Source organism: Neophocaena asiaeorientalis, unplaced genomic scaffold (genome assembly GCF_003031525.2).
Source record: "Neophocaena asiaeorientalis asiaeorientalis breed wild unplaced genomic scaffold, Neophocaena_asiaeorientalis_V1.1 scaffold33, whole genome shotgun sequence".
In the NCBI taxonomy this organism is placed as follows: domain Eukaryota; kingdom Metazoa; phylum Chordata; class Mammalia; order Artiodactyla; family Phocoenidae; genus Neophocaena; species Neophocaena asiaeorientalis.
In genome coordinates, this window is record NW_020171988.1 from 2,621,612 (window position 1) to 2,635,748 (window position 14,137).

Here is a 14,137-nt window from a genome sequence, read left to right on the forward strand (position 1 = left end):
GGCACCTAGATTAGCATTGACATATATACACTAATATGTATAAAATGGATAACTAATAAGAACCTGCTGTATAAAAAAATAAATAAAATTCTAAAATTCAAGAAAAAGAATAATAAAATCATTTTTGAGATCTGAAAATAAATAAATAAATAAATGTAAATAAATGTATTTTATTTATTGACTGTCCCAAATCAGACAGTCAAGGGCTGATCTAGACGTGAAACCTTAACAAGATATGTAACTTCTTGACCCTCAGTTTCCTCCTGTAAAGACTTATAAATTCCTCTAAGACTGTAATTTACCCACCCTGTACCTGCAGAGGGGTCATGGAGCCTACTGAGCCAGCTAGGGTTTGAGTGAGGGGAAGTGTCACCCAATGCCTGACTGTGAGCCCACAGCTGGCTCTCAGCAACTGTGGCCATAGGTGAGGCCTCCTGCTTTTACTGGGAACAATCCTCAGAATAAAGAAAGCAAAGCAGCAAAAGGAAAATCACCTCTCCCCTCACCTACCAGGAAAGAAAGAACTAAGTTAATTGCTAGATGAGTATTTATCCACACAGCCAACCATTAGCACCTTCTGTGCACCCAGATCTGAGCCAGGCACCAGGGACACAACGGGAGAAGAGACAGTTGGGGATTCCTGCTCTCAGGAAACACAACATTGTTCTTCTCTTGAGACTCTTTTATTGTAGCCCTTACCTGTATTTAAATATTTCCTGGGAGAAGGCAGACTAACGGGAGAGGCACATGTCATTGACCTTGAGTGCTCTTCCCTGTGTGGATGATCTAACTTTGGGGATCTTTAACCTGGTGGTCCTTCCCGTGAGCGCTGGCTTGGGGCAATGTCATTTCCTATCAACTGCTTCTGCTCAGTTCTGGTCCCCTGACACAAACTTGCTTCTCTGCCGTGAGCAATTTTGAGTTTTTCAGGCCAGCATTAGGACCTGGGCAAGATGTTAGGGCCAAGATGTATCAGTGGAGCATTGGGAATGTGGCTGCAAAGTGAAGTGACTTTAAACCTTCGGCTGTGCTTTCTGATAAGGGCAGGGAAGCAACTGAGCCCATCCCGCACCTTCGTGTGATCTTGGATCTGTAGGAAAGCCCTGAAGGGAAAATGCTTGAATGGAAGGGAAAACCAGAGTTAATTAATGAATTTGCAGAAGAGTTTGCTTTGTCTAGAGCTCAGAGTGTCCAGCTGCTCTGGCTTCACTCTTGAAAAGTAAACTGCTGGCAGCTTCTGGCAGAAGAGTCACTTTGGATACCTGTTTGGGTACCTTTTCTTAGGGAAGGCAAGGAGACACTGGACCCCAAGGAAATAGAGGGATTGAAGGATGTCTAGGGGAGCGGGGTCAAAAGGTAAGTATTGTATTTTAAATTCTCTATGGCATCCTCTCCGTCTCTCCTCCATCCCCTCCCTCTTCTGTGATCTCTCTTCCATCCCCCCTCCCACTTTCCCTTTCTCCAATTACATGTTAGTTTCCTCTTCTGCAGAGTAAGTCTATTTAATCATCCCAAGAAAATTTGAGCATTATTAAATTCCACCTGTAACCTCTTTGTGGTTGGAAACCCAGAAGCTACTAAAGAAATACAAAATCACTCTCTTAACGGAGGCAGCCCCTTCCTGCCCCAATAGGCTGTGAATCCACATTCTCCTTGACATGCCAGTGAGAGATATTTAATCTTTTACAGGGAGCCAAAGGATTTGATGGATATAAGGTACTGTAGTTACTTCTTCAGTCAAATTTCACTTCCTAATGGGCTTAGTTTACTGATAAGCACGTGGCAGAGATCTCCCTTGACCTGATTGCTGCCCATCTTTGTCTTTCAGGGAGAACATGGAGAGGATGGGATTGATGGACTCTATGGGGAAGAGGTAAAGCCATTTTTCCTCAAGTACCATAAAATCGTCATGAGGTTTATGTATTTCTTTAATGGGAATTTTGTTTGCCTTGTCTTCTTTTAGGGCTTTCATGGACTTCCTGGGAAAAAGGGAGAAAAGGGTGATCCAGGGTCCCAGGTAACACTTTTCAGTACATCAAAGAAGGAGAATTTGGTGTTAGAGATAGTCTTCATTGTTGTGTGTCACAGGTTATGAGGAATAAAGTTGACAGTAATGAAGCCTATTACCACGGAATAGATGCTACATCCCCATTTGAGGCAAGTGGGTAACTATGCAGTTTTCAAGAATTTCCAGCTAGAAAGATTCAAGACTTGCAAGGATATTCTATGAGCATGTTTTTCAGAAGTCTGCAAATGAATACATTTGCCTGTTAGCAGCTTACTTCTTCTCTTTATTGTATCAGAAAAAAATAAAAAGCAAGAGAAAGAGACAAAATTATTTTGGTGGCCTTGGTGTAGCAAATCACAGAGAAAAACTTTTTTATTTTCAATTCATTTTGACACTCATTAATGTGTGCCTCCTTGGTTTCAAGCGGCTCTCCTTTTATGTTCTGATTCACTTATTTATCAAATACTTCTGAATACCTGGCATGTGTCAGGCACTGAGTTATGTGCTAACGACTCAGAGATGAACCACACTGTCCTTGTCTTCAAGGATCCCCTAGTGTAGTTGGAGAGACAGACATATCAATAGCTAATGATGACACAGTATGTGGTTGGGGGTCATGTTATAGGTAACTAGGTGGGAGCCCAGAGAAGGGCACCTAACTCTGCAGGGTGGGGAGTGAGTGCAGGAAACCTTCCTGGAGGAAATGATCCCTGAGCTGAAGATGGATAGGAATTAGTAAGACGTGGAGAAATGGCAGTCCAGACAGAGGGAATAGCATAAGCAAAGACCTGGAGGCTTGGGGGCCCTGCAAGTTGTTCTGCTTGGTGTGAGCTTTAGGGTACAGGTGGAGGGAGGTGAGGTTCAAGAGCGGGTGGGAAGAGCTGGTGAAGGTACTGGTGAGCCATGGAGGAGGAGTCTGGATTTTAGCCATTAAGGAATGGGGAGCGTTAGAAAAATTGTAAGTAGGGGGGTCACAATCGAATTTGCATTTTAGAAATATTCCGTGACAGTAGTGTGGAGGATGCATTGGGGATGACATAGATGCAAGGCAAATATGAGAGGCAGATCTGTAATAATCAAGGTGAGAAGTGATGAAGCCTTCAAGTAAAGCAAGAGACACAAGACCCATGAAGGGTCCAGGCTGGAGTGAGGACCTAGTGTGCAAAATTTAAGGAAGCACTCATTCTCAGAGTGAAGCAAAGTGTGAGTACCTGCCTAAATTTTGCACCCTAGGTACCTTGTTTGTCTCACCCTAGTTCTGACTCCGGGATGTCAGATCTCCAGGTAGCCAAAGAAGCAGGGAATGAGAAGCCAGTCAAAATGCCTGCAAGGATCCCAGCTTGGGCAAGTTTAGTTGGGAACAGTTGAGTTTGAGATGACAATGGAACATCCCAGTGGTGGTTTCCAGTGGACAATTTAATTACAGATGTCAGAAGTTGCTAGGCTGGCTGGGATGTCCAATACGATACCCACTAGCAATATGTGACTACTTAAATTCAAATTAACTAAAATGAAAAATTCTGCTCTCAGTTGTATTAGCTGCATTTCGTGTGCTCGACAGCCAACAATGGCCAGTGGTTACCATATTGGACAGTGCAGATGGAGAACATTTCCATCTCTGCAGAAAGTTCTGCTGGGCAGTACTCTGCTAGACCATGAGAAGTTTTCCCTTTTCCCAGCCTTTTTATAAATAATCCTGACTATAGGCTTAAACCTGGACATTGTACTGCTTGAGAGGTCAAAGGGAATCTGGCTGGGATAGAGGAACGTGGATCATTTTGTCTGATTGATTTTCTCCCCTCCAAACGCCACGACCCTTGACATTTTAACACTCTCCTACAAGCTAACTCAGAAGCTCATTTTATTTTTTTCAGGGCAGCCCAGGTTCCAGAGGCCCTCCTGGGGGATATGGGCAGAAGGGCTTCCCAGGGGATCCTGTAAGTTACTGGGGCCCAAGTGGCTCTTAATTGTGTAGTTTACTCCACACTTCTTGTGTCTCCTGCTAACCTGTAGGCAAAGGCATGTCTTGGGAAGGGGTGGTAGGTGTTGACTGAGGCTTATTGGTTTGGGGAAAACCTGCATCTGATTTGGGCTGATTATGTCAAAAATTCAGAGATGGGAACTAAAATTCCATCTAATTCATCCTTATGTATCTTGAGACTTTCAAGTTCCTTTGGGAATGAAATTTCCATAATTTTGCTTATTGGGTTTCTAACATTATTGATTCCCTATTTGAAGATTCAATTATAGGGGAATCTTACTACACCTTTGAGAGACTGGCATAAGCATGTTTGGATGAGTGCATCAGTGAAGCTGCCAGTACAGAGAAGGGAAAATTGCCATAGCTTCAGCAAGCACTCTTTTAATTCTTCATTTATCACTAAGCCTCCTTCAGACTTGGAGAAATATTGTTTCTTTTTTTTTTTTTTTAATTCATGAGTTTCAAATATGGAGAATTTTCTCACACCTCTCATTACTTAACCCAAATTAGTTTAGTTCTTAATATTGTACCATTTTGAGAGAAAAAAAAAAGCTGATATTTCTTGATTCTAAAGTACTTTTTATTTAAATCTTCCCCTAGGGTAATCCAGGACAAAGCGATAACATCAAAGGACAAAAGGGCTCCAAAGGAACACAAGGAAGACAAGTAACTGGATCTATTTTACATATATGAGTTGATTAATTCTGTTATCGAGCTGAGGCTTTCCTAAAGTCTAAATTATTTAGACAAATACATAACAGTTTTTCTAACTGAACAATCACCCCTAATTTCCCATTTAAGAGAGCCTTATTTTCTTAAAATAAGGTATGCCTGTAGTAGGTTACACCTCAATCGGCAAAGTTATTAAGTTTCTAGCAGGTGATATTATTATATGGGGAAATTGGTCATTAGCAGTGCGTGTTGCTATACCATTTTCCTCTTTAATGGATATATACCCAATAGGGTTAATATGCAGAAACATTCTGGCATGACACATTTGTTCTTTTTAATAGTGCTTGAGATTTTTATGCTGATGTCTTTGCCATTTACTCAGAATCTTTTGCCTTATGATCTTGGGGGAACAATTGTGTTTCTAGGGTAGAACCGGCCCGAAAGGGACACAAGGCAGTCCTGGTTCCAGAGGGAGCAGTGTAAGTATTTCCGTGGACGTTTATTTCCCCTCCTTATCACCCGGAGATGCCAAGAGGCATTCAGAATATGTGTCGCTGCAGTTAGCTGATCCAGGGCAGATACACTGACACTGTTGTCTTTTGGGGCCAGGTAATTCTTTGTTGTGACGGGCTAGCCTGTGCATTATAGGATGTTTTGCAGCATCCCTGGTCAGTAGCACCCACTCCTCCCCAGTTGTGAGGTCCAAAAATGCCTGCAGATCTTGCCAAATGTCAGTCGGGGGTAATGGGGATGCGGTGGTGAGGCAAATTGCCCCTGATTGAGAACCACTGTGACAGTCTGCCTTTCCCTTTCCACCTTCCAGAGACTTTTAAATGTCTTTGAAGAGAGCCAGTGGTTTTCACATAAAAACCTTCCTCCGGTAGCTTAGCATATTTGAGCTTCTGTAGAATATTAAGAAATAGGTAAATGTGCTCTCTTCCTCCTCATATGTCACCAAAGGGAAAGAAGAATTACAGATAAATTCTTCCTGAATAAACCAAAACATTGGCAATTAGGGTCAAACCAGTGGCAACCTGAAGATGCTGTGGTAATTTTACAGCATCCCATGTGATATTAAGCCTGAAACAGAAATGTTGGATTTCTGCTTCTTTTTAAGGAACAACCAAGAAATCACCTTTCCCTTTGTGGACTACCAAAGTTAGAGAGGATATTTACAATGTGTTAGAAACCCTTTCATCATGCACTCAGAACGGAGGTCATCAAAAGAGAATAATGCCCAAATGTAGATTTGGCCCTGAGTTTTGTTCACGAGGACACTGAAAATACATGGCTTCCTTTTCTGTCACAAACTTGGAATCTTCTCTCCACTTTGAAAGCTGTGGCTGATTGCCTCCCCCTCTGGGAGAGATAGTGGATGAATGTTTTGGTTCCTCTTGCCTTTGTTTATCTTGACTCATAGTTCTTAAGGGAAAGGGTCTGCAGTTGGATGACTTAGGCCTCCCAGTGCTTCTGGTGAAATTCTTTGGGACTTTGCCCACCTCTCCATAGAAGAGAATTAAAATTAATCAGAGGAAGTAGGAGAGCAGCAAGATGAACTAAATGCTATAAATTTTAAAGATAAATATGTAGCTTTGTTGGTTTAAGAGAAAATACTTTTAGTTTGAAATAGCTTTATAGCTGTCATCATCCATCAGGCACTTTTTAAAAAGGAGTGGGGTGGGGTAGGGGATTATTACTTGGACAAACCAGCGAATGACTTTAAGTCACTCCATGCACAGGAGGCTCTCAGCCTCCCTCCCCCATCCTCACCCACTTTCCTGCCCATCTCCTCCTTTGTAATTAAACAAATCAATATGGATGGATATAAAACAATGGCTTTTCTACCCCCTCCTTCACCTTTCCAGTGAAGGCTAGAATTCTCTATGATGGTCAGAGGATCTTAAATGGATGACAAATTCTAAAAACACAAGCAAACCTAAGACATCTCCTCCCACATGACAGAATTTCAACCTGTGTAAATTAATTGTTGCCCCAGCTATTGACAAAGCAACGGATCCATGTACTAAGAACCAGAGCATTTCAAACCATGTTCCAGGCCCATTGCCTTTGGCCTGTCAGGCACAAGGAATACATATAAATAATAGTATTTATACTTCTAGAGCACATATTTTGTGCCAGGTCCCAATCAAATCACTTTCAAATATTACTTTGTTTAATCCTCATAACAAATCTATCAGGTAGATACTATTATTATATCCATTTTACAGATGAGAAAAAGCAAGAAACCTTGGACAAGTTGCCCAGGATCAGGATAGGTAAATGGTAGAGCTGGGGTTTGAACCCAGGGAGTCTCACTCCTAATCAGCCAGGCTTAGACCTATTGTGCAATTGCTCTGTGCCACCCAGGCTTTATAGGGCAGGGGTGAGCTCAAGGCTGTCTGACTTCTGATGACACGTCCCTAACCATTGTGCTACTAAAATAGGAATGCTATTTTGTCCTTGGTTTTTAATGTAGACAGAATTATGACATCATGGAAACAGTGGCTTCAAACTGTACTGTTTCTGCTCTTCTTTCATCTGTCAAGAGTTCTGTGAGTCACATCAATGTACAAACGGCTGACAAGTTACAATGGGTAACTTCTCCCAAAGGGTATTTGCACTTTAAAAGCAAAGAGTACCTGAATCGAGGGGTAGAACCTCCGTGGAAGAATTCTAATCATCAGCCAAACTGGTGGAGGTGATATTTGGTCAGGTGTTTTATTCTAAGGAGGTTCAGAAGCTGGGCAGTTGAAAGAAAACAGCTGCTCTGAAATCATTTCCATGGCTACCTTTCCAAGTGAACGTAGGAAAACGTTTTAAGTATTTGTTTTGTACATAAAATAATCATAGTTGTTTATCACTACACCAAGTAGATCAATGGATGAGGTGTTCTGCGGCTCTCTCAACGAGGCAGAGGTGGGAGGTAAGGGGTGAGAGTAGACTCACCATTGCTATTTAGGGAGAAAGTTAGGATCTGGGGCTTGGATCTTCTTCCCGCTTGGCTACCCTCTGGAAAGCAGAGACAGCCACTAGGTGGAGAGCCTGCACTGGCAATTTGAGGTAGCTTCTGGAGAGGTGCTGACAGATTTTAGCTTCAGACCAGCTTTTCTGGTGGCATTTGGACCAGCACAGAGCTGACCTGACCCCATCAGCCATTTCCTCCTTGGAGAATTCCATGGAGTCTAACCCCAGTGGGCTCATGGGAAGCACTGTGTATAACGAGTTTGTACTCCCCCCTAAGATACGATCAGGGACCCAGGACAGAGAGAGATGGATATGGCACAGCTTGTTCTCATGCAGGAAACCTCTGATCAGCAGACAGTACTTTGTAGGATTTGCTGGAGAGGGGAGGTATCAGACAGGTGCTTCAGGATGATTTCATTCTCCAGACAGCCTCCCAGATAATTGTCAGGGTTGTCAGACTGGAGCTAGGTCTGTAATGAATTTTGGATTGGTTTGCGATCAATCCTCCAAATGTTAGTTGGTAATTAAATGCCCAGTGTGTAAACTTGTCTTTGGAGAGCGATTCAGGGAAACCATTTCTGCGAGGTGCTCGTTACTCTGTCTGTCAGGGACAAGACAGGTCGGGTTGCCTCTAAGGAGTCTCCATCCAGACACTCACACACTAACAGTTTGTCTTTTCTGATCCAGGAAAGAGAAGGCCAGAGGGGGGTCCAGGGTGCCTCGGTGAGTATCCTTTCCTCCACGTCCTCTGTGGGAGGTGAGGCCAAGGAGATGTCCCACAGGCAGATGGTACTGCCAATGAGTTAACGTTTGATGCGGCTGCTGTAGGAAGGGCTGAGCACTGGACATGAGCCCCACTGACTGGGGGATCAGTTAGACTGCCAGACACAGGACAGGCCTGACCTAAGGCAAGCCTCCTTCACAGACACTTCAGAGACAGGGGACCTGTGCAGCCCTGAAGGCTGTGCTATTCACACACCCTGGGCATTGACTGCAAGAGAGTGAAATTCTGTCTTAGAGTAAGAAATTACCTGGAGTTCAATTCTCAGACAGTTTGGAAGAGTACAATCCTAGGCCAAGTAGGGCATGAGCCAAGAGTCAGACAAGATAGTTCCTGGGTACCATGCCCTGAAGCCCTGAAGCACTAGGTACTATGAAGAGGAAATGTATATGTAAACCATGTGAAGAGAATCTTAACACTGAAAACTCATCCATCAGGGGGAACCAGGGAACCCTGGACTTAAAGGTGCATCAGGAGCCGAAGGATTACAAGGCTCACAGGTATGTTGGAATATTTGTAATACTGATAATGTTGTTATTCTGATGGGAAGATGTAGTTCTGTATAAAAACAAATAACGGAGACAATTTGAAGCTGCCCCCGTCCTCCTCCATGGTACATTTCTCTGGGATTCTACATTTCCCATTGAGGGTGGGTGATTTTGCTCTGTCAAAATTTGCAGCTCACTGATAGAAGAAAGGCTTGCTCTTGTGTATACCTGGCATCATGTCTGCCTTTTAGTCATAGTGAATTATTGAGACCTTAATACTATGTTAGTAATCAGTATCCAGATCAACAAATTGATTTTTCTTAAGTGAGGTTCTGCATGCAGACTCCAATGAAGGAAAGTTAGGAATTGGCAACTATTACTCACCTCTTCCAAAGCTGACTCTATAGGGGGTGACAGTGCTCTGGAATATCACCGATAGGGCTCTATGTGAGTCATCTGCATTTTTTCTTGGTCATATCATTAGTGAGATGGGCACTGGAATTAGGACATCTCTGTTTCTTTTCCATGTCAGAAATATGCCAGGGTCATCCTAGAGAATGGCTTGCAACACATGGGTACATAGTTACCTGACGGAGTCTACTTTAAGCCTGAACTTGTCTGGAAGGACCTGCCTACATAGATGTGTCCATCCTAAGACCTTTCCAGGAGTTCATTTTTCTTCTAGAAAGTTCTAGATTCTTCATACTAAGCCTGAATTTGGAATTCTCTTGAGTGGTTCTGGTGTCATCTAGAATGAGTAACCATGGGACCAACCTAAATCCATGCACAGACTTTGTCAGGAGAGGGGTGACATTACTTCAGCCGCTCCAGGGTCCCTTTGATGCTCAGGCTGTGAAACAAGGCCAGCCCAGGGGCTGTAACCACCATTTGCACTGGGCAACCAGGACATCTTACAGCTGCTGCTTTGGTGATGAGAAACAATACCAGCACCTCTAGCTTTTCTTTCTGTGTGAGAGAACCATATGAGAACCATGCATTTGATGGGAAATATGACAAAAAATTATATGCTTTAATTCCTCTCATAGGGATCTGCTGCTAAAATGTCCTTTTGTGCTAACTTGCTTTCTCTTTTACACATTGATGCACTTTGGCCCAGGTAACCTGCCCCATCAAAGGAATCCATCTGCCTATTGTTTATGTCTCACTTCCTTCTTCTATGGGCTTTATTTCTCCTTTTAGTCTCTTTTCCATTTCTCCCTGCCACAGAGGGATGAGGTCTTACACCCAGGCAGGATATTCCTTCATAAGAGCTGCTCCACTGAGTCTGGGTCTCCTTTCAACTCCTCTTCTGAGACATGCTTAATCGCGGTGTTAAAGCTGCTTGAAGGGCTGGATAGATGCTTTTCCGTGCAGGTGTTTCAAAAGCACTAATGAAGAAAGTCAGTTTTTGGGCTTCCCTGGTGGCGCAGTGGTTGAGAGTCTGCCTGCCGATGCAGGGGACACGGGTTCGTGCCCCGGTCTGGGAAGATACCACATGCCGCGGAGCGGCTGGGCCCGTGAGCCATGGCCGCTGAGCCTGTGTGCCTGGAGCCTGTGCTCCACTACAGGAGAGGCCACAACAGTGAGAGGCCCAAAAAGAAAGTCAGTTGTCATTTACTTCATTGCATTGTGTTTCTTTTGTTACCACCAAAGGGGTCAAATGGACTTCGCGGCAGGAAAGGAGAGAAGGGAAACGAGGGGCACAAAGGACCTCAGGTGCGTGACTCAGATGGGACCTCAATGGTCTCCAACCTTCATTTTCCTCTTGCTTCAAAGACGTCTTCACGTAGAGTTTATTTTATATTATCTAGTATGGAGTATTTCATTTGGGAATTAACTTGGGACCAATCTTTAGCACAGCTCAGATTCCTTGTACTTTCGCCTTTCTCCTTCCCAGGGGTTTGACTTGGAAAGCACAAACCCACTTTATCCGCCTGAAGGAAGCCTTTAGAAGAATGCACATCTTGCTGACTCATGAACATTTCAAAACCTGATACATTATTCTGCTTTTTCTAACTTTTAAAAATTATCGGTGCCATGCCTATCTCCATTGACTATAGATATTTGAAATGGACTCTGCAAAGATCCCTCGCTACCCAAATTTATTTGATTCTTAAGTTCAGCTTTGAATTCACCATCTGAAACTACTTGATTCCCAAGTTTCTGACAGTAAGTAATGAGAGTTTGGATGGTGAGAGATTCATATTAAAAATGTTCTGAATCTTGGGCTTCCCTGGTAGCGCAGTTGTTGAGAGCCCGCCTGCCGATGCAGGGGACATGGGTTCGTGCCCTGGTCCAGGAAGATTCCACATGTCACAGAGTGGCTGGGCCCGTGAGCCATGGCCGCTGAGCCTGCACGTCCGGAGCCTGTGCTCCGCAACGGGAGAGGCCTCAACAGGGAGAGGCCCCAACAGTGAGAGGCCCGCGTACCGCAAAAAAAAAAAAAATGTTCTGAATCTATTCAGTTTTTCAGCTCAGATAGTGAGAGTTTAGAAGGCAAGCGATACCCATGTTTGCTCAGTTATCTTCCCAGCATATTTGTGAAAGACCGTTTTGCCCCTTTGCAGATCGAGAAACTGAAACACATTTGACATCCCATGTTATATGTGTGAATGACACAGAGCACAAAAGTGACAATGACAGCACAATGTCTTGTTCTAATGAAATAACATGTGTTGTGTCAAGAGTGCCTTTTTTATTTCTCACTATGTCCCCATTTGGACTAGCGATGTCCCTGCCAATGAAGACGTGGGGTCCTCTAACCAGGACTGTAGCCCGAGTCACCTGGTTTCAGGCTGGGTTTCTTGTTAAGGAGGCATCAAGAAATTGTTACAAATGACACGAAGAAAAGCAAAACTAATCTAACAGGTTTTGTACAAATTGCTGTAGCACCAACATCTGTGTTTCCTATATTCTTTCAGGGTGCTCCTGGGCCAGTGGGAGATAAAGGGAGTGTTGGAAGGCCTGGACTTTTGGGGAAAAAGGTAAGTGTTATCTCTTAAGATTTCAGATACTGAGGAAAGAGTAGCTCCATTTTTTCCCCTTGATTTTCATGTTAATTCTTCACATGATCCAGGCACAATCAACCACTCACCAGCTTTCTGCCAATATTCTTTTCCTTCCTCTCTGAAACTGCCCCATTTCACTGGGAGAGACAAGGTTTATTCACCTATCATGAAACAACTCTGATAAACTCAACTCGCTGGTTTCCTGAATGCGTCAAGGCACTTGGTGGTAGAGTCGGCCAGGGGCATGGGGGATGTCAGAACTCAGATCTGTTCATGCATGCAGTTCTAGGTCTAACTCAACCTACCTTCTCAGAAACGTCCTTATTGGAGATCGTTAGAGAACAGACTGTTGGCCTGTTCAGAATCTCACTGCCCTGCTCAAAACCTTTCAGCAGCTCCCTCCCCCAGGGCCAGCTTCGTGGGCCTGGGACCCGTTCAGTCACACAGGGGCCCTCGCTTAGAAGGCGCCCCTACTTGGCCTCAAGCTCTGCTATCACAGTCTGGAAAGTTTGCTTTTGAGTTAAGGGCCCATGATTTCATTTGAGTCCCACAGATTATGTCACTGGTCTTACCTTTGGATGACCCTTAAGAAAATCTCCAAATTTTCCAGTAGCGTAGAAGACCCTTTGACCCTGTTTAATTCTAAGGCTTCCTAGCTCATCTCCCTCCTGTGTGCCTGCCCAGGCTTCTCACTGTGCCTTCCTCCTCCATTCTCACTCCTCCCTCGGTCCTTCTTCCAGCTCACACAACTTATCCTTTAAGCCTCAGCATCCCTGCTCCCTTCCTTCAGGCAGCCAACCTGCCTGCCCCACCAAATCTGACTTAAGAGTCCCCTTCTCTCCACTGCCACAGCACCCTGAACTTTATCACACAGTGTAGAATTGCCTAATTGTCTCTCATTCTAACCAGAGTATTGGTGAGGGCAGGACCACATCGGTCATGTTCAACTGTTCCTTTTCCAGGACAATAAATAACTGTTGGATGGGTGAATAAATCAGCAAATGAATCCACTTTCCCTGGAGTAAATTTTCCACTCTTTCTCTTCTCCTTTAGTCCTTCTATAGCACTGAGAAAGCAGTACTAGGTCCAGCTTTGGACTGTGCTGGTATTTCCTGCTTGCCTTTGGGAAGATTGTTATTTGTTTCCTACACTCCCTAGCTTGCTGAGCATTGAACCCTCACTGAGAACGCTGAGTGTCCCCAACTAGTGGACAGAATGTCCTATGGTGGGAGCCAGGTTTGATTTTTACTGATCTGAAGCTCTCCTTGTTTCACTAGGGAGAACCTGGAATTCCTGGAGATCCAGGGCCACTGGGGCAAGCTGGACGGCAAGGAAAGCAAGTATGAGGTTTTAGGACTCTTACCCTTTAGCAGCTCCAAGGGCTCAGTAAAGAGAAGGGGGCTGACACCATTAGCTTAAGCACCTGGGGTCCTGAAGGTATTTTGGGACCTCCTAGGAAGACGTAGGGACATTCCTCCTGCTCCCTGAAGCACTCATTCTATAGCTAGTCTGTCTGCTAAAACAAAGGGAGAACAGCAAGTGGGAAAGGAGAATGCAGAGAGAATAATGGATGAGCTCAGTATTTTAACAACCTATATGGCCATGTCAGTTGAAAATCAGGTGACTTCTTGTAAAACTCCAGAGTGACAAGAGGGTAGTAGGATCAAGAAACAGAGTATCTGTTCTAGTTGCTCTGGCTGTACCAGAGTCTCAGTTCATAAAGCAGTCAATATAGGAAAAAAATAGGAAAAAAATTAATTTCTTTTCAAAAATAATGTTTATTACAAATATTAGGCATAGATATTGTAGAAAATTGACTAAGCATAAAACATGGGAAATGGGAAAGAAAAATTAACCATAATCCCACCATTTTGAAATATTTATTATTAATATCCTGGAGATAGAAAAAAATTATTTTTCCCTATTAACAATGTATCATGGGCATACTTCCATGTCATTACATTTTTCCCTCAAAGTTACTTTCAATAGCTTCAAAATATTCTACTGACTGTATATACCTTAGTTCACTTGACCAACTTCTTATTACTGGATATTTAGTTTGCTTTCAGTTTTTCACTGTCTTAAAATAGCACAGCAATGAATATTCTTGTATGTAACTAAGTTTTTGGATAAAACCATAATTAATTTCTACATAGAAATTTCTAGAAGTAGCATAGCTGGTTCAAGGAATACATACATGTTTAATTAAGGCTTTGAGCTCTATTGCAAAGTGTC

General features: G+C 43.5%; 1 protein-coding gene across 1 annotated transcript in view; it reads left to right on the forward strand.

Moving 5' to 3' along the window:
• The window catches only part of COL6A5 (collagen type VI alpha 5 chain), a 106,208-nt gene that overhangs the window by 33,391 nt on the left and 58,680 nt on the right, over window positions 1-14,137 (forward strand). Inside the window, exons 13-24 of the mRNA XM_024747790.1 lie at window positions 1,285-1,356; window positions 1,690-1,716; window positions 1,829-1,873; window positions 1,964-2,017; window positions 3,883-3,945; window positions 4,590-4,655; window positions 5,087-5,140; window positions 8,313-8,348; window positions 8,844-8,906; window positions 10,548-10,610; window positions 11,816-11,878; window positions 13,180-13,242. Coding sequence (XP_024603558.1) covers window positions 1,285-1,356; window positions 1,690-1,716; window positions 1,829-1,873; window positions 1,964-2,017; window positions 3,883-3,945; window positions 4,590-4,655; window positions 5,087-5,140; window positions 8,313-8,348; window positions 8,844-8,906; window positions 10,548-10,610; window positions 11,816-11,878; window positions 13,180-13,242 — 669 coding nt within the window. The remainder of the gene's footprint in view (window positions 1-1,284; window positions 1,357-1,689; window positions 1,717-1,828; window positions 1,874-1,963; window positions 2,018-3,882; window positions 3,946-4,589; window positions 4,656-5,086; window positions 5,141-8,312; window positions 8,349-8,843; window positions 8,907-10,547; window positions 10,611-11,815; window positions 11,879-13,179; window positions 13,243-14,137) is intronic.